Below are 19,251 nucleotides of genomic sequence, written 5' to 3' on the forward strand. Positions count from 1 at the left end.
AGTCCCTTCTTCTTATTGGTGTCCTTTAGTAATGGTTTCTTTGCAGGAATTTGACCATGAAGGCCTGATTCACACAGTCTCCTCTGAACAGTTGATGTTAAGATGTGTCTGTTACTTGAACTCTGTGAAACATTTATTTGGGCTGCAATCTGAGGTGCAGTTAACTCTGATGAACTTATCCTCTGCAGCAGAGATAACTCTTCATAAGTCTTCCTTTCCTGCGAGCCAGTTTCATCATTGCGCTTGATGGTTTTTGCGACTGACTGCACATGAAGAACCTTTCAAAGTTCTTGAAATGTTCTGAATTGACTGACCTTTATGTCTTAAAGTAATGATGGACTGTCCTTTCTCTTTGCTTATTTGAACTGTTCCTTCAGTAATATGAACTTGGTCATTTGACCAAATATACCACACCTACCGTGTCACAACACAACTGCTCAAACGCATTAATTTGTGGAATTTCTTTCCTGCATTTTAACAAGGCACACCTGTTAACTGAAATGCTTTCCAAGTGACTACCTCATGAAGCTGGTTGAGAGAATGCCAAGTGTGAAAAGCTGTCATCAAGGCAAAGTGCAGCTACTTTGAAGAATCTCAAATAAAAAATTGATTTTGTTTGTTTAACACTTTTTTGGTTCCTACATGATTCCATATGTGTTATTTCATAGTTTTGATGTCTTCACTGTTATTCTAGAAAATAGTTTTTTTTTTTAAATGTAAAAACCATTGAATGAGTAAGTTGTCCAAACTTTTGACTGGTACTATAATAATAAGCATTTGTTTTGTATCATCTAAGACAAAAAGTTGTTACATTTTTTTTACTCTTAAGAATAAAAGCATATATTTATGAAAATGACTGTGTTATCCTCTTTACAACAACAGTGTTCAAAATAACCTTTTGCAAGACTGTTAACCAGAGCTGTGTTCAGCAACAGAAACTGTGTCCCACACAGTTCATCCACTTCATCCCATCAGAAGGAACTTCAATGGTGTTTGAGTAATCATTTTGTTAATCAATCATTGTATAAAGTCACTCTGGACTGTGCAGGCTTCATTGAGAGAAGAGAAATTAAATCAGAAGTATCACATTGTCAGTGAGCTCCATCTTCTGGCGCAGGCACCCTGGACATTATATCCACATCATAATGGAGTGAAAGTCAAGTTCAACATCGACTGAAGCCAAAGAGCACACATACAGACATGATAATACGATATCACGATATGATAATAAACCATGGCATGAAGTGATAAAAGGTCCATACTGTACAGTACATGTAGCATACGTCTTACGAATCACTACACAAACATATGCTTTAGCATGCTTCAGGAAACTCAAATGTGAAGTCCTGCTGTGGTGGTCTGTGTGTGGTTCTCTGTACATCCCACTCATCGAATACAGGGTCTCTGTGTCATGCATAATCAGGCTTCATATGGAGTAGAAAAGGTAAAGACAGACTACATAGTGAAGCAGGCCATCCACGAGATTCCTAGATCAGATAGTAGCGCACACACAAAACTCAACATACCTGCAGTCAGTGGAAGCCCATCTATCCCTATTGTCAGCATGCAACCACATGCACAGCTATCAGACATCCAATGTTTCTCTCTCACGTTATTTGACGCTATTTAGGCTTGCCATTACAAAGGGGTTGAATACTTATTGACTCAAGACATTTCAGCTTTTAATTTTTAATTAATTTGTAAACATTTCAAAAAACATAATTCCACTTTGACATGGGGTATTGTGTGTAGGCCAGTAACAAATCTCAATTTAATCAATTTTAAATTCAGGCTGTAACACAAAAATGTGGAATAAATCAAGGGGTATGAATACTTTCTGAAGGCACTGTAATTGGTGGAACGACCCATATGCTACAGCATTATCAGTGGCTGAAAGAGGTTTTTCATGTATTTATTCTATCAACTAGTCTTGCTATCACTAGAAACCGGTTCCAATCATAAATCTCGACATGAAGTTTAATCAAAAGTCAAGTGAAAGGACAAATAGAACAAGACAGGGTTTCTAAGGCAACAGTGTTTTCAGGAGCAACTCTGGTGCTGTAGATACAGTATATTTAAGCAAAAAGCCCTGAGGGGGTGTGTTATATGGCCAATATACTACGGCTAAGGGTTGCCTGGATATAGCACTTAGCCATGGTATATTGGCCATATACCACAAACCCCAGAGGTGCCTTATTGCTATTATAAACTGGTTACCAACTGAATTAGAGTAGTAAAAATATATGTTTTGTCATACACGTGATGTGCAGGGAGGGGTATGAGGAAATGGATGTAGTTCCAGTTGAAGTCGGAAGTTTACATACACTTAGGTTGGAGTCATTAAAACTTGTTTTTCAACCAATGACACACGTAATTTTTCCAACAAATGTTTACATACAGATTATTTCACTTATCATTCACTGTATCACAATTCCAGTGGGTCAGACGTTTACATACACTAAGTTGGCTGTGCCTTTAAACAGCTTGGAAAAGTCCAGAAAATGATGTCATGGCTTTAGAAGCCTCTGATAGGCTAACTTACATCATTTGAGTCAATTGGAGGTGTACCTGTGGATGAATTTCAAGGCCAACGGGGCTATACATTTGGGTGAGGTTTTTTTCTCGCATGAGTAGCCTCGTTTCACTGCCAAAAATAAAATTAAACCATCTAGTGTTCAGCAAAATAACCACACAATGTCAAATACGGGTAGCTTAGACAAATAATTAACAACCAATCACATTAACTGTTACTCTCTCGCGGGAAATCCATTAACGGTCCGTATGTAGCCAAACGTAGCTGCTGCTCATTCCTGTTTGCTCGAAAATGCATAAATCATTTAAAAAAGTAAGACCCACGTCCATAGAGACACATGTCAGCTCTACTGGTAGTACTGCTACTACCAGCAGTACTACACCTGCACCTGTCGACAACACAAGTTGTTCTGCTTCTACGAGCACATGAAGTGCTAGCATCAGCAATTCTATATTTGTTGTTAGCCCAGCTAGCATGGACACTGACAGTTGTGAATCTGAAGCAGCCAAAGAGCTACTGCCCCCTTACCCGGGAAAGCACAGAACAACAGACAGGAATGTTGGACCATCGAAGAGACACAAATATGATGAGAACTATATTGATTTTGGGGTTCACTTATATTGGGGGTAGTGCCTTTCCTTAGCATGTTACAGTGTGTACTATCAAAAAGTACTATCACAACTCGATGAAACCTTCACTCTTGCGCAGACATTTAGAAACAAAACATGCCAATTTGAAAAATTTTGGAGCGAGAATTAAGACGACTTTTGAGAAGTAAGACATGTATAAAAGCAACAGATACCATTAATAAGAAGGGGCTAGAAGCGTCTTATATGGTGAGCTACCGAGTGGCTAGGACAGGCAAGCCCCATACTATTGTGGAGGACTTAATTCTTCCTGCTGCCACAGATATGGCTTGGACAATGCTGGGGGAAAAGACCAAAAAAACTATATAGACTATCTTCATCAAACAACCGTTTCACGACGCATCAGTGACATGGCAGCAGATGTTTTGAAACAATTACTGCTTCGCATACAAGCCAGTGAATTCGATGTGTTACAGCTGGATGAGTCAACAGACGTGGTGGACCTGGCACAGCTCCTGGTATATATCTGTTACGTTTATGGGGGGTCAATGAAGGAAAATATCCATCTCTTCTGCAAACCACTGGAAACCAGGACAACAAGAGAGGATCTTTTTAAAGTACTGGACAGCTTTGTGACATCAAATGGACTTTGGTGGTCAAGATGTGTTGGTGTCTGTACTGATGGCGCAAAAGCCGTGACAGAGAGACATAGTGGAGAGGTAACACGTGTGCAAGCAGTTGATCCCGACGCCACTTCGGTACACTGCAGCATCCACCGAGAGGCTCTTGCTGCCTAAGGAATGCCTGACAGCTTGAAAGACATTTTGGACACTACAGTGAAAATGGTTAACTTTGTTAAAGCAAGGCCCCTGAACTCTCGTGTATTTTCTGCACTATGCAATGATATGGGTAGCGACCATTTAACACTTTTACAACATATAGAAGTTTGCTGTTAATCAAGTGGCAAAGTATTGACATTTTTTTTTAATTGAGAGACAAGCTTAAAGTTTTCTTTGCTGACCATAATTTTCACTTGTCTGACCGCTTGCATGATGACGAGTTTCTCACACAACTGACCTATCTGGGTGATGTTTTTTCTCACCAAAATTATCTGAATCTAGGATTACAGGGACTCTCTGCCACTATATTCAATGATGGCAAAAACATTTGAGAGTGCGCTGACTCTGGTGCTAGAGGGGGTACGCAGCTGGAGGTTGAATATTTGAAGGGGTACGGGACTGAAAAAAGTTTGGGAATCACTGCTCTTTATGGTAGAGTGGCCAGACGGAAGCCACTTTTCAGTAATAGTCACATGACAACCCGCTTGGAGTTTGCCAAAAGGCACCTAAAGACTCTCGACCATGAGAAACAAGATTATCTGGTCTGATGAAACCAAGATTTAACTTTTTGGCCTGATTGCCAAGCGTCACGTCTGGAGGAAACCTGACACCATCCCTACGTCGAAGCATGGTGGTGGCAGCATCATGCTGTGGGGATGTTTTTCAGCAGCAGGGATTGGGAGACTAGTCAGGATCGAGGCAAAGATGAACCGAGCAAAATACAGAGAGATCCTTGATGAAAACCTGCTCTAAAGCTCTCAGGACCTCAGAATGGGTCGAAGGTTTACCTTCCAACGAACAACGACCCTAAGCACACAGCCAAGACAACGCAGGAGTGGCTTCGGGACAAGTCTCTGAATGTTCTTGAGTGGCCCAGCCAAAGCCGGGACTTGAACCAGATCGAAAATACCTGTGCAGCAACGCTCCCCATCCAACCTGACAGAGCATGAGAAGATCTGCAAAGAAGAATGGGAAAAACTTTCCAAATACATGTGTGCCGAGCTTGTAGAGTCATACAAGGAAGATTGGAGGCTGCAAAATTTGCAAGAAAGTCTAAAAACCTGTTTTTGTTTGGTCATTATGGGGTACTGTGTGTAGAATGCTGAGGGGGGGGAAACTATTTAATCCATTTTAGAATAAGGCTGTAATTTAACATAATTTGGGAAAAGTCAAGGGGTCTGAATACTTTCCGAATGCACTGTACATTGGAGAAAAACTGCCACTTAAGTTTTGTGGTCAGTTTGCAGTACCTTGTAAGTTTAATTAAAATATAGTGGCTGGTGGGGGTCTACTTGGGGAGAGTGGGTCCACCGAGAGACTGAAGTGAGAAGAGTGGAGGCCCCACACACACGCCTCAGAGAAGTGTCTGATGCCCTCCCAGTCACCCCATCACAATCCCCTTGATAGAGCCCCTCTCCACCCTCACCAATAACCACCATTGAATCTTAGCTATCATGCCAAACTAGGAATAATAATGACTCGACATCCTCTCCTAATCTGTTCAGAACTCTTTTTCATTTTGCAAGTCACAAAAATGTATACAATTACACTGTAGTATAATTAAATCCTTCCTTCTCCCGCTACCAAGCCAAACCCATCCCTCTCCACCTCCCCTCCCTGTTTTCTCCCCCCTTTACCCCACCCAAGCCAAGCTTTTCTCAACTTCCCATGCTTTCTCATGAATTCCTGCCCAATTTATACCTAATGCATCCGCACACCCATTCTCTCCCATCCTCCTACACATATTCATATTCACCATCCCACACTCTTCCCAAATCCGTCCATTCATACACACACACACACACACACACACACACACGCACACACACACACACACACACACATCCATAGAACAGTTATTGACAAATGCTATATTTCCACCTTTGAATTGTCTTTTCAATGTCCATGTAGTCCATGGCATTGGCTACTTCTATCATTACTTCATAGAGAAGAACAGTTATTTGGGGAAAGTAAAGTATAGATTGAATTTGGGGGAGGAAAAAATGATATTGTCTCAACTTACAATATGCTGGTCTAAGACATCACTGTATGTAGCCTGATGCGCTCATTGTTATTTCCTACGACTTCTTCTCAGAGCAGGGTGCTCCCTTCCAACTGGGAAGGTTTCTTGTAGCTTGATTAGGGCTTCATCTGCGCTTGTGAATTCCATCCTTTGCGTTCCCTTCCATACCTACAGTACTGCCGGGAAGCGGGGGTTGAGATTTGATTCCCTGTTCCTCTTTTTCCTCCTTGACTGTTGAAACAGAATGTATCGCTTGTGGGGTTTTTTTCAGCCTAGCAGATAGGTCCTTGTTTTGGTGAGCATTGAGAGCATTTTAGCTATGTTTTCCTGGATATCTTTAACTGTTTATTACTCTCATTTGCATCTCCAAGTTGCTCCTTATCTTTTGCTCTGGGAGAATTATTATAATACATTTTTTAATTGAACCTTTATTTAACTAGGCAGTTAAGAACAAATTCTTATTTACAGTGACGGCCTACACCTGCCAAACTTGGGCCAATTGTGTGCCGCCTTGGGACTCCCAATCACAGCCGGTTGTTATACAGCCTGAATTCGAACCAGGGTGTCTGTAGTGACGGCTCTAGCACTGAGATGCAGTGCCTTAGACCGCTGCGCCACTCAATTTATCGATTATAGAGGCTTAATTTGAACTTTGTTGCCTGGCTTCTACATATAACCACAGTTTTGTCGATACAAAACAGATGTACTCACTCCCCATGCGTCCTATACAAACATGCGCCTGGCACATTTTCTCTATGAATGACAGATCACATTCTCCGTAATTTCCAAAGAAATGGGCATGACTACTTTAGGGGTGGGGCAGAGGAGATGTAAAAAACACAGACAGCTGTGATCTCTTATGTTTAAACCTGACGCACCAAGACAGCAGCCGTTCCTGAACTAAACTGACAGAGGTTGAGGTAAGGATATTTTAATAGAATTTGATCTTAAAGTCCAGGTAGCAGATAATGGACATCTGGTGCTGTATATTAATTTAACTTATATAGCTACATGGGTTTAAACTAGAAATATTCTTTGTTAGTTTACAATTTATACACCAAGCATATAGAAACCACAGACTGCTGGAAAGCCCCAAACGCAAGATTGTAATTTCTATGACTCACACATTGGAGGAACATATTGCCTGTAGCCTACTGTACATGGTAACCCCGTACGTACCAATTGGCACATATGGAAAACGGCTGTGAGGATTTTCCTAAAATATTTAATCAATAACATGTGGGAAACCATATTTGAGTAAACATTAGCAAGCCAGCAGCAGATAAAACAGAAAGTGAATTCTCTCCTCCATCTCTCCCAAGTTTTAGCTTGCAGCTATCATTGTCTAGGGTTAAGATATTTACTAGCCCATACCAGTGACAAACTTATCTATGTTATCGACATATGGCAGTACACAAACAAAATCTAGCTCACTTATTTTGGCAGTTAGAAAGAAATAGCCGCAAATTAATTCAGAAATAGAGGAAGTGGATAGCTAGCTATAGCAAGCTAACGTTATCTGCTGCCTCTTCAACAATAAGCAACTGTGCCTATATCGATCCTAAGATCAAAAAATTAACTTTTCTATGGATCAAAATGCACATTTGACCCCTTCAAAGAAAGCATGGCCCCGGGGCTTCTCCAAAATGCCACCCAATCCGCGATCTGATCCATGGACGAAGCATCGTATTTCAGTTTAGCCCGCACTCAGCATGCCACATAGAACGACCAAATAACCGCAACCGCAAATACCTTGAAAACAACTTTTTCCCATATTTAGATGGAAGACCTGAGCTAAATGCCGTAGCTTCTCAATGATGATATAGACGCCCAATTCACCTGCCTCATTTTGAATCCCACTTTGTATAAGTTTTCATTGACTGTGTGACGCTGACCACAGGGCATTGTAGGATTGTTTCAAAGTTAGAGCAGATTTGGATAACAGAAACAACTTTTAGAACAGCATTACAATATTTGAACAATTGATTTTAAAGTTTGTCATTTGGGATTGTTTTTGGGGGGTGCTTTAAGTGACTCTTATATATGCATTTCTGGTATTGAGAAATAGGTGCTGCACTGCCTATAAGATTATACTAACTGTATTTGATTAACTTCCCACTTATAACACATGAAAATAATCAACTTTTCTTTTGTAAAATAGAACAAAGGAGATGTTGTGTGTTGTATCAGTATCCAATTAAATGTATGTCATGTATAGAGGATTGCAAATGTTATTGCTCTATTCTAGAGGTGTCAATGTAATTTTCCAAATGTGGCCATTTCTGTGAAGCCAATGTCAAGAGAGCTGCACATTGCTTGGGGAAAAAAGGACATTTTCAAATTCTGCGTATTTACATGCTCAAAGTTGAGCAATTTCCTCTTTGTTGGAATAGTATGAGCTCTGAATTTATTATTCGAATGTGTTGTCATTCCCAACATCAAATATTTTCATATAATTTTAGTATTGGGAATTAGGGGACAAATTATATCTGATGGCAGGCCACGAATGGTCACTGAAAGGTATCTACCTCTCTTGATATACTAATGTCTCTCCCTCAGACAGCTTTGCTCCTATTCATCATCTCTGACTTTTACATTTCTAATTCCTACTCTTGCTTTTTCTTGCTGTGACTATTGCTCTGTATCTTTCTGTGTATCTGTGTCTAATCTATATTGATACTATGTGTCACGCCCTAACCATAGAGAGCTGTTTATTCTCTGTTGGTTGGGGCGTGATAGTGACTAGGGTGGGTCATCTAGGTGAGTAATGTTTTATGTTGGCCTGGTATGGTTCCCAATCAGAGACAGCTGTTTATCATCTCTGATTGGGGATCATATTTAGGTAGCCATTCTCCTCATCGTGTTTGTGGGATCTTCTCTACAGTTAGTTGCCTGTGTGCACACCAGTAGCTTCACGTTTTGTTTGTGCTTTATTGTTTTTGTTTGAGTTTCGGTTTCCGTTTATTAAAATATGTGGAACTCTAAGCATGCTGCGCCTTGGTCCAATCATTATAATGAATGTGACACTATGCCAATGAATGACAAATGGTTGACTCACAACACAGCATGTGACTTTGTAGTTTGACAACATTTGACTGTGCTGGCATAAATAGGGTACTGTACTATCAGGGATCTGGGAATTCCTCAATTAGAGTTGGTTGGTTTTGAATGGTTTAGAATACCAGGTTAGATTTTCAACAGAACGTCCACCTTACTATGTGAGAAACTGTATGTGTAATTCTTCTGATCTACAGTTTCAACACTGTTTGCTTTAGTTTGTAGTCAACAGACATACCCTTCTCACCCACTTCATTATCATCTTTTGTTTGGAATTCTCTCTTTGTCTTTGTAACTTTGTGAAAATTGACTCTGTAGGGTGTACTTACCGCAGAGCACCATCTGTTTGGAGCCCCACCTGTTTCGCAAAATTACCTGTTTTGCATGTTATTTTGGCATTAATACATGTCACATATCAGTTTGCAAACAATGTAAAAAAAATCACTGAGTTAATAAAGCCACATACAAACATGGTCTCTTTTTTGCTTTCTTGAGTAAGGCAGCTCCAAAATGCAGGTGTTTCAGCTTAGCTCAGTGCTTTCAGTGGTGGTGGGGCAGCTAGCGGAAAATAAGGCGAGTACGGGTTGGTAATGTTCTCTAGTTGCGTCGTGATTGGCTCAGTGTTCTGTCACTCATGGGTACACTACATAACCGCAAAATCTACGGGGAGAGCTCAAAATTCAAGGTGCTTGGGTGCTGCCATAGAGTTATATTAGAGGTGGCCATCCAAGAAGGGTCAAGGTTGTTAGCAGTTGATGTTATTCTTCAATAACACAAACTCCAAAGCAAATCAGGGGGAGAAAAATAGGTTTATTTGAGAAGGACAAATCTTAGACGTTATGTTGAGCGTTAGATGTTCAGTCTCCCTTGTCCTCAGCTTTTCTCCACAGAACAAAGGAACATGATGCCATTTATACCCCCCCCACACACACACACACACCCCACCCCCCCCACCCTAGCCTGGGGATGACCAATCAGAAGTCCTTGCAGTACAACTGGGACAATAGCCAAATAACAAGTATCCTGCCCCAGACTCAATGTACAGATCGTCACACACGTAGCTCTGAGTTCAGGAGTGGCATTACACAGATTCTAAACAGCTGTTGAACTGAAACCCAACTCCTATTTACAATTCCCTATTGACCATTAGTACTCTAGTTTTAGTCCTCTCATCCTCTGCGTTGTGTATTTATCTTCAAAATATTCTTATAAGGTCATTGGCCACAGATAAAATGACATCAAATCCCGTTATATCTACAGTAGCTTTGGACTGATCATGTCAACATCATACTTTCAAAGCTAGCAGTCATCATTATGTATCAATTATGAAGAGACATTATAGATAAAACGTATCGGAGCTTATTGGCCATTGGACATAAACATTACACAACAAGTTTGAAATCGCAAATTCAACATTGAGTAGTTTGGAAGGAATCAGTAGCTAACTGCAAGCATTGCAAAGCAATCACTAGCCTTCTATTCAGTGGAGTGGATGTGTGTTCCAAGTCTGGGTTTAATGGCTTATTTTTCAAGCTTAAAAGGATAAACATTCAACATTTGCCATGCTGTCAATCCAGAGATCAAGACAACTGGGAACTCTGAAAAAAATGAGCTCCGACTGAGAAAATTAGTTTTGAATGGTCATCCAACTCGGATTTCCAAGTCGGGAACTCAAGCTACATAAGTTATGTTATATGCCAGGGAGATATGTATACTGTAGCTAAGAAAGTAATACTAAGTGTATGTTGTGTAGTAAGCTGTTAGTAGCCCATGTGCCTCACCCTAATAATTTGGCTCCTGTTCCCCTCATAATTTAGCCTAATGTTCTGACTTGGTGGTGCACATGTAGCCTTTAACCTGTTTTTTGATAACTGTTATCATTGAACATTGTAAGAGCTTTCATTGTCTGCTTATATGCCCCCTTTATTTATCCTACGGTTCTGACTTGGTGTACAGGGAGAATACTGTAAGAATGGTTCATGTTCTGAAATCTGGTGCTGTACATTTCAAAAGTGCTGAACAAATAGTTATATTGACAACGTCCGGCCAAGCTCGCTCATTAATGTCTTAATCGAAATTACAGACGTCCTCTTATCCACTCTTCATCCCCTTAAGCCATAGCGTGTACATCTCAATTGTCAGTAGAAACCATATTTGTTTAAGCAAGTCATCCATATCAGGTATGTTTTTTAAAAGGCAGTGAATGAGGTTGAATTAACTGTTTCTCTGCCAGTCAAGGCTCCGCTGATAGCCATGTGTAGTGGTGGTAAGGTGTTGGGACTGTAGTTGGGACAACTTTATGTAGGCCCTAACAGTTTGTGGGCACCGTTTGTCACCGTTGTAGTCCAATTAATGTATTGTTTAGTTGTGTAGTGGATTTGCTGGCATCCATCTAAAATAATTTTGGAGTTTGCCCCACCAAGATTTACATGCTAAAATCGCCACTGCAACAATAGTATATGCCTCGCACACTTTCTCTGTGTATGACAGACTGACCACATTCTCTGTCATTTCCCGAGAAAGGGGCATGATTACTTTAGTGGTCGCACTGAGCTGTGTAATTTTATGTTTACAACTGACACAGCAAGACAGCAGCCATACCCGAACTAAACTGACAGAGATAAGGATAATTTAATAGGATTTGATCTTAAATTCCAGGTAGCAGATAATGGACCTTATCTGACATTAATGTAGTTGGTGCTGTATATTAATTTAACTCAAATAAATGGGTTCCTACTTGAAAAATTATTTATTAGTTTACAGGTTATGCAACCCGCATATAAAATGTGTAATTGTTATGACTCACACAGTAGAGGAACATATTGCCTGTAGCCTACTGTACATGGTAACCTGGTACACACAATGTGGCACTTCATTTCACTTAGTTATGGAAAATGGCTGTTTTTTTCCCCTCCAAAATATTCACAACATTATGACACAATTACAATCTTATTTCAGCAATAACATGTGGAAAAACATTTGCGTGAACGCTATCAAGCCAACAGCAGACGAAACAGAAAGTGAATTCTCTCCTCCCTCTCTCCCCAGTTTTAGCATGCGGATAACACTGTCTAGCTGGTTAGGTTTAGGATATTTATTTCCCATGTATAACAAGCATGAAGTTAATCAACTTTGCTTTTGTAAAATAGAACAAAGGAGATTTTGTGTGTTGTATCAGTATCCAATGAACTCAGGTTAGTGGCAGCTTAATTGGGGAGGACAGGTTTGTGGTAATGGCTGGAGTGGAATGGGGGAAGGGTTTCAAGTACATCAAACACATGTCCTTCCATTCACTCCATTCAATCCATTATTATGAGCCATCTTCCCCTCAGCAGCCTCCACTGAATGAAATGTATGTCATGTAAAGAGGGTTGAACAAGTTATTGCTCTATTTTAGAGGTGTCAATGTAATTTGCCAAATGTGGCCATTTCTGTAAAAGCTAATGTTAGGAAAACTGCACATTGCGGGAAATAAATGGCATTTTCATATTCTGCATGTTCATAGTTGAACGATTACCTCTTTGTTTGAATACTGTAGCATAAGCTCTGAATTCATTATTGTAATATGTTGTCATTCCCAACATGATTTAAAAAAAAATCATTGTAGTGTTGAGAACAGAAGTAGGGGCCACATTATATCTGATGGCAGGCCACAAATGGTCACTGAAAGGTTCCAAAATCATAGGCATTAACATGGAGTTAGTACCCCCTTTGCTGGTATAACAGCCTCCACTCTTCTGGGAAGGCTTTCCACTAGATGTTGAAACATTGCTGCGTGGACTTGCTGCCATTCAGCCACAAATAATAGAAGGTCAGCATCCCGGAGTCGCCTCTTCACTGTTGACGTTGAGACTGGTGTTTTGCGTGTACTATTTAATGAAGCTGCCAGTTGGGGACTTGTGAATCATCTGTTTCTCAAACTAGATACTCTAATGTACTTGTCCTCTTGCTCAGTTGTGCACAGGGGCCTCCCACTCCTCTTTCTATTCTGGTTAGAGCCAGTTTGCGCTGTTCTGTGAAGGGAGTAGTACACATCATTGTACGAGATCTTCAGTTTCTTGGCAATTTCTCGCATGGAATCGCCTTCATTTTTCAGAACAAGAATAGACTGATGAGTTTCAGAAGAAAGTTATTTGTTTCTGGACATTTTGATCCTGTAATCGACCCACAAATGCTGATGCTCCAGATACTCAACTAGTCTAAAGAAGGCCAGTTTTATTGCTTCTTTAATCAGGACAGTTTTCAGCTATGCTAACATAATTGAAAAAGGGTTTTCTAATGATCAATTAGCCTTTTAAAATGCTAAACTTGGATTAGCTAACACAAGGTGCCATTGGAACACAGGAGTGATGGATGCTGATAATGGGCCTCTGCACACCTCTGTAGATATAGAAAATCAGCTGTTTCCAGTTACAATAGTCATTTACAACATTAACAATGTCTACACTGTATTTCTGGTCAACTTAATGTTATTTCAATGGACAAAAAATGCAGCTTTTCTTTCAAAAACAAGGACATTTCTAATTGACCCCAACATTTTGAATGGTAGTGTAAGTATTCAGACCCTTTAGTCAGTACTTTGTTGAAGCACGTTTGGCAGCGATTACAGCCTTGAGTATTCTTGGGTATGACGCTACAAGCTTGGCACACCTGTATTTGGGGAGTTTCTCCCATTCTTCTCTGCAGATCCTCTCAGGCTCTGTCAGGTTGTATGCAGAGTGTTGCTGCACAGCTATTTTTAGGTCTCTCCAGAGATGTTCGATCAGGTTCAAGTCCGGGTTCTGGCTGGACCACTCAAGGACATTCAGCGAGTTGTACTGAAACCATTCTTGCATTGTCTTGGCTGCGTGCTTAGGGTCATTGTTCTGTTGGAAAGTGAACCTTCACCCCTGTCTGAGGTCCTGAGTGCTCTGGAGTAGGTTTTCATCAAGGATCTCTCTTTACTTTGCTCTGTTCATCTTTCCCTCGATCCTGACTAGTCACCCAGTCCCTGCCCTTGAATAACATCCCCACAGCATGATGCTACCACCATCATGCTTCACTGTAGGGATGGTGCCAGGTTTCCTCGCTTGGCATTCAGGCCAAAGAGTTCAATCATGGTTTCATCAGACCAGAAAATCTTGTTTCTCATGGTCTGAGAGTCTTTAGGTTGCCTTTTGGCAAACTCCATGCGGGCTGTCAAGTGCCTTTTTCTGAGGAGTGGCCTCCGTCTGGCCACTCTACCATAAAGGCCTGTTGCAGAGATGGTTGTCCTTCTGGAAGGTTCTCCCATCTCCACAGAGGAACTCTGGAGCTCTGTCAGAGTGACCATCAGGTTCTTGGTCACCTCTCTGACCAAGGCCCTTCTCCCCCAGTTGCTCAGTTTGGCCGGGCGGCGAGTCTTGGTGGTTCCAAACGTCTTCCATTTAAGAATGATGGAGGACGCTGTGTTCTTTGGGACCTTCAATGCTTTAGGAATGTTTTGGTACCCTTCCACAGATCTGTGCCTCAAAACATGCCTGTCTCTGAGTTCTACGGACAATTCCTTTGACCTCATGGCTTGGTTTTTGCTCTGACATGCAATGCCAACTTATAGTCAGGTGTGTACCTTTCCAAATCATGTCCAATCAATTGAATTTACCACAGGTGGACTCCAATCAAGTTGTAGAAACATCTCAAGGATGATTGATGAAAACAGGATGCACCTGAGCTCAATTTCAAGTCTCATAGCAAAGGGTCTGAATACTTATGTATACTTATGTAAATAAGGTATTTATTTTTTATACATTTGCAAAGATTTCTCCAAACCTGTTTTCACTTTGTCAGTATGGGGTATTGTGTGTGGATTGCTGAGAATTTGTATTTGTTTAATCCATTTTAGAATAAGGCTGTAATGTAACAAAATGTGGAAAAAGTCAAGGGGTCTGAATACTTTCCAAAGGCACTGTATTGCTACTATGCCAACGACACATAACACAGCATGTGACTTTTTTGTTCCTGTGTAGTGTTTGACAACATTTGACTGTGCTGGCATAAATAGTGCTAACAGGGATTTAGGAATGCCTCAGAGTTTTTTTATTTTTATGGATTAGAATACCAGTATGATTTTCAACAGATTTTCCACCTTACTATATGATAAACTGTCCGCAGAATTCCTCTGTTCTACAGTTTCAGCACTGTTCGCTTTAATTTGTAGTCAACATGCACACCCTTCTCTCCCACTTCATTATCCTTTTCTGTTTGGAATTCTCTCTTTGTAACTTTGAGAGAAGTGACTCTGTAGGGTGTACTTACCGCTACTTACCCTAACAATAGTAATACGATAAAATGTTATGCAGAGGTGAATGCTTTTGTTGTTTTTGGTCACAATGTTTAACATTTCTATTGGATCTTGACCTCACTGCCCACTCCCCACCAAACGCCTAGATGGCGTACTCCACCAAAACTCTTGCTGCTGGCAGCTTTGGGAAGGTATACAAGGAGAAGTACAATGACACCTGGGCTGCAATCAAGAAGGTGCCACAACACTTAATCAATAGGAGAGACCTGGAGAGAGAGTGTCAAGTATACAAGTGAGTGTGACAGACACTGTGCTATCATGGTATGTTGCTAAAAGGTGATGACGTCAGAGATGGTGTTGATGAGGGTGCTGATGAAAAGTGCATTACAGAAGTGCTTGGTTTTGCTGTAGTCCAATGCCTCTCATAACCCTTTCTCTCCATTTTCTTTCACACCCCCTCTGTGACCTGGGACACCAGAAAGGCAATTCATCCTAACATAGTGAAGCTTCTGGGTAATCCAACGCTCAAGGACTCTAAGTGGATCATCCCCATGGAGTTCATCTTTGGAGAGGAACTGGAGACAACCATCTTCAAATCACAAAAATCTAAAATACAGGTAGGTCTATGGATCCCACTGCTGCCACCAAACACACATGTGACAGTGTTGATGAAAGTTCACATAGCAAAACGTTTGTCTGAAATATCTGATTTAACAAGTATCTATGCCTACAGGATTTTCAGGGGGCCTTCCCAACTTTATTAAAACACTTCTATGTGCAAGTTAGCTCATCGGTTGATAATCAAAGCCTTTATTCCCCACAGTTGACTCCATCTATAAAGGCCACCATCATCACAGGCATGTGTGAAGGACTGCTTCACCTACACAGCAAAGATATCGTCCATCAGGACCTCAAGCCCGAGAACATCATGGTGAGAAAGGCAATAAAGTTGTTTTTGTTGTTCTGATGTTCATCATTAATGATGCAAGACTTTAGAAGCAGTTGTCCATCTGTTATTTATCACTATCACATTATCACTGTAAATAAATAGACTAGATATAAAACTATATTTCTCCACCCCTCTCAAATGATCTCTTCCAGGTAGAGCATGATTCTAACAGAGCTGTGATCATTGATATGGGACTTGCCAAATTCTTCCGCAATGGCCTAAATTCTGCCATGGATATGGGCAATGAGGCCTACTCTCCACCTGAGGTCCTGCAAAGGAGGGGCCAGAGAGATCAGCGCTCGGACGTGTGGGCTATGGGTAAAATCATTACCGAACTTTATGCCAGAGTCAGGCTGTACACCCCCAGTGTCTGTCCAACTAAGATCCAGGAGATCCTCAGTCTCCAAGGCCAGCAGTACTGTAACGCTGTCTGTAGGATGGTGCAGAGAGACCCCAAAGTGCGGGCCACCATGGCCGGAATCATGCCGGAGATACAAAGGGCAGGGATAGATAGCGGTGACGGCAACACTGAGGGGGGGAAAAGAGGACATCTTCTGACACCCTTTCCTCACACTCAGGTAAAAGACACCTTGCCACATCCTCAAGCTCCTGTACAGCACTCACTTTCTCCATCGAGATTTGAGTGTGCAGCTTTTCCAAAGCCTGAGGTCAAGACAACACTAAGTCCTCAAGCTCCTGTACAGCGTTCACCATCTCCATCGAGATTTGAGCGCAATGCTTTACCAAGGTCTGAGGCCAAGACGCTAGTGGGGCCTCCTGCGCGAGCGCCTTCTCCATCGAGATGGGAGCGTACAGCTTCTCCAAAGCCCGAGGCCAAGACGCTAGTGCGAGCTCCTGTGCGAGCACCTTCTCCATCGAGATGGGAGCGTACAGCTTCTCCAAAGCCCGAGGTCAAGACGCTAGTGCGGGCTCCTGTGCGAGCACCTTCTCCATCGAGATGGGAGCGTACAGCTTCTCCAAAGCCTGAGGTCAAGACGCTAGTGCGAGCTCCTGTGCGAGCACCTTCTCCATCGAGATGGGAGCGTACAGCTTCTCCAAAGCCTGAGGTCAAGACGCTAGTGCGAGCTCCTGTGCGAGCACCTTCTCCATCGAGATGGGAGCGTACAGCTTCTCCAAAGCCTGAGGTCAAGACGCTAGTGCGAGCTCCTGTGCGAGCACCTTCTCCATCGAGATGGGAGCGTACAGCTTCTCCAAAGCCTGAGGTCAAGACGCTAGTGCGAGCTCCTGTGCGAGCACCTTCTCCATCGAGATGGGAGCGTACAGCTTCTCCAAAGCCTGAGGTCAAGACGCTAGTGCGAGCTCCTGTGCGAGCACCTTCTCCATCGAGATGGGAGCGTACAGCTTCTCCAAAGCCTGAGGTCAAGACGCTAGTGCGAGCTCCTGTGCGAGCACCTTCTCCATCGAGATGGGAGTGTGCAGCCTTGCCAAAGACTGAGTTGAAGTTTGAGGTGAAGACAACACTGCAACCACAACCCGTACAACGTTCACCTTCCCCGTCAAGATGGGAGCGAGCAGCATTGCCAAAGCCTGAGGTCAAGAACTCACCAACTCCCCTTCCAAAAGGTAGACCATGGTAATACTCTGGTTCCATCAGGCATAGCTCAACCCAATCAAAATGTCATGAAACAGCTTCTCTACGAAGAGGCCTTGAAGGGTCTCCCATGCCCACTCCCAACAACAGGCGGGGTCTGAATCCGCCGTTATGAGCAAAGGAATGGGAAAGTGGAGACTTGGGAGCAAAAGGAGGTGGAGACTGAAGGAGGGAGGATAGTCAAGTTTGAGGATGTGAAGTTTAACAAGAAGTCGTAAGTAGGTTATTGACAGTTTGTGAAATAGTAGGGAGTTGATTTGACTCTGCTTCTCCAGAGCAACAACAATAAAAGTTGTATTGCACTATTAAGAAGGAAACCTGAGGTTGAGTAAGGATTCATGAATGATGTTGAAGGACTATATCACTTTACAGTATTGCTACAATGTTGCACATCTGGTTAGGTGCCAGTTTGCAGAGGAAACTGGAGTCAAATAACTATCTGTGAATGTTTCTGAAATCTCATCCCTATTGCAAATCAGTTTTATCTTTAGCTTGATATCATTCATTTGACTGTGAACAGAAGATACAAAAATGTTTTTTACTAAGACAAGAGATCTTACATTTAGCTTACAATTAAGAATTAAAGTAATATTTTCACAAATATATGCTGTGTTATATCCTCTTTACAATATGGTGGAAAAATTGCAAGATTATGTTATAATACTTTTATTGCATCAAATGGTTGTTTTATGCAACAGAATAGAGTATTCTTAACTATTGTGTGAGTGTGTTCTACTGAGGATGGGCCTCTGGGAGATAACACTGACAGGAGATTTACAATGTCTTTTGGGTGATAAAACCTAAAGAATATTCCAGAGCATGAGTTAATGTTTCTGTTCTTTACCGTACCAGGGAGAGATGGTTCCAGTTTGGAGTCGGAGGGCCAGACTCTCTATACAACGAAAACTGTTGACACAGCAGATACTGACTGCTATGTATTCTAGGTATCTTTCATACAGATCTTAACCTTGTGACCCATTCTATATATCTGTTTTTCGTCATGTAGGTTGAAAGGGATGTATCTTCGCTATAAAATGCCTTTGTACTTTAGTCTCGGGGCTCTCAACGAATCATCTGAGGGTGATTCGTCGACCAACCATCATTATCGTAGAGCACTTAATCTATTCACTTTATATGTGTGTGTTGTATTGACCTGCTCCCTTATTTATAAGTGGTTAAAGATTTAGTTTAAGTATAACTCTGACTTGTGTGATAAGTTTGTCTCTCCTCATTTGATAGTAAGGAAATTAACCACCACCACAACAACAAAGTGTACAAAATGGCCTCTTTTCAAAACTTTGTCAACCAAAGCTGTGTTCAGCTCCAGACAGGGTATCCCACTCACAGTTCATCCACTTCATCCCGTCAGAAGGAACTTCAACACAGGTGTTT

At 41.6% G+C, this 19,251-nt stretch overlaps 1 protein-coding gene across 1 annotated transcript; it reads left to right on the forward strand.

Annotated features, from left to right (window-relative positions):
• Positions 1-6,806: 6,806 nt before the first annotated feature.
• On the forward strand, positions 6,807-18,525 carry LOC112223692 (sperm motility kinase Y). The gene is made up of 5 exons (XM_024386837.2): positions 6,807-6,902; positions 15,445-15,590; positions 15,777-15,915; positions 16,122-16,229; positions 16,400-18,525. Exons 2-5 carry the CDS (start codon positions 15,445-15,447, stop codon positions 17,843-17,845), a joined length of 1,839 nt encoding a protein of 612 aa, XP_024242605.2. The 5' UTR covers positions 6,807-6,902; the 3' UTR covers positions 17,846-18,525.
• Positions 18,526-19,251: the final 726 nt, after the last annotated feature.

This window comes from Oncorhynchus tshawytscha, linkage group LG23, assembly GCF_018296145.1.
Source record: "Oncorhynchus tshawytscha isolate Ot180627B linkage group LG23, Otsh_v2.0, whole genome shotgun sequence".
NCBI classification, from domain to species: Eukaryota; Metazoa; Chordata; class Actinopteri; order Salmoniformes; family Salmonidae; genus Oncorhynchus; species Oncorhynchus tshawytscha.

Excerpts from the sequence above, each read along its gene's own strand:
- LOC112223692 (XM_024386837.2), top strand. The coding sequence starts at position 15,445 with ATGGCGTACTCCACCAAAACTCTTGCTGCTGGCAGCTTTGGGAAGGTA. Across the intron at positions 15,591-15,776 it reads AGAGAGTGTCAAGTATACAA|AAAGGCAATTCATCCTAACA; the intron begins GTGAGTGTGACA and ends CTGGGACACCAG. Across the intron at positions 15,916-16,121 it reads CACAAAAATCTAAAATACAG|TTGACTCCATCTATAAAGGC; the intron begins GTAGGTCTATGG and ends TATTCCCCACAG.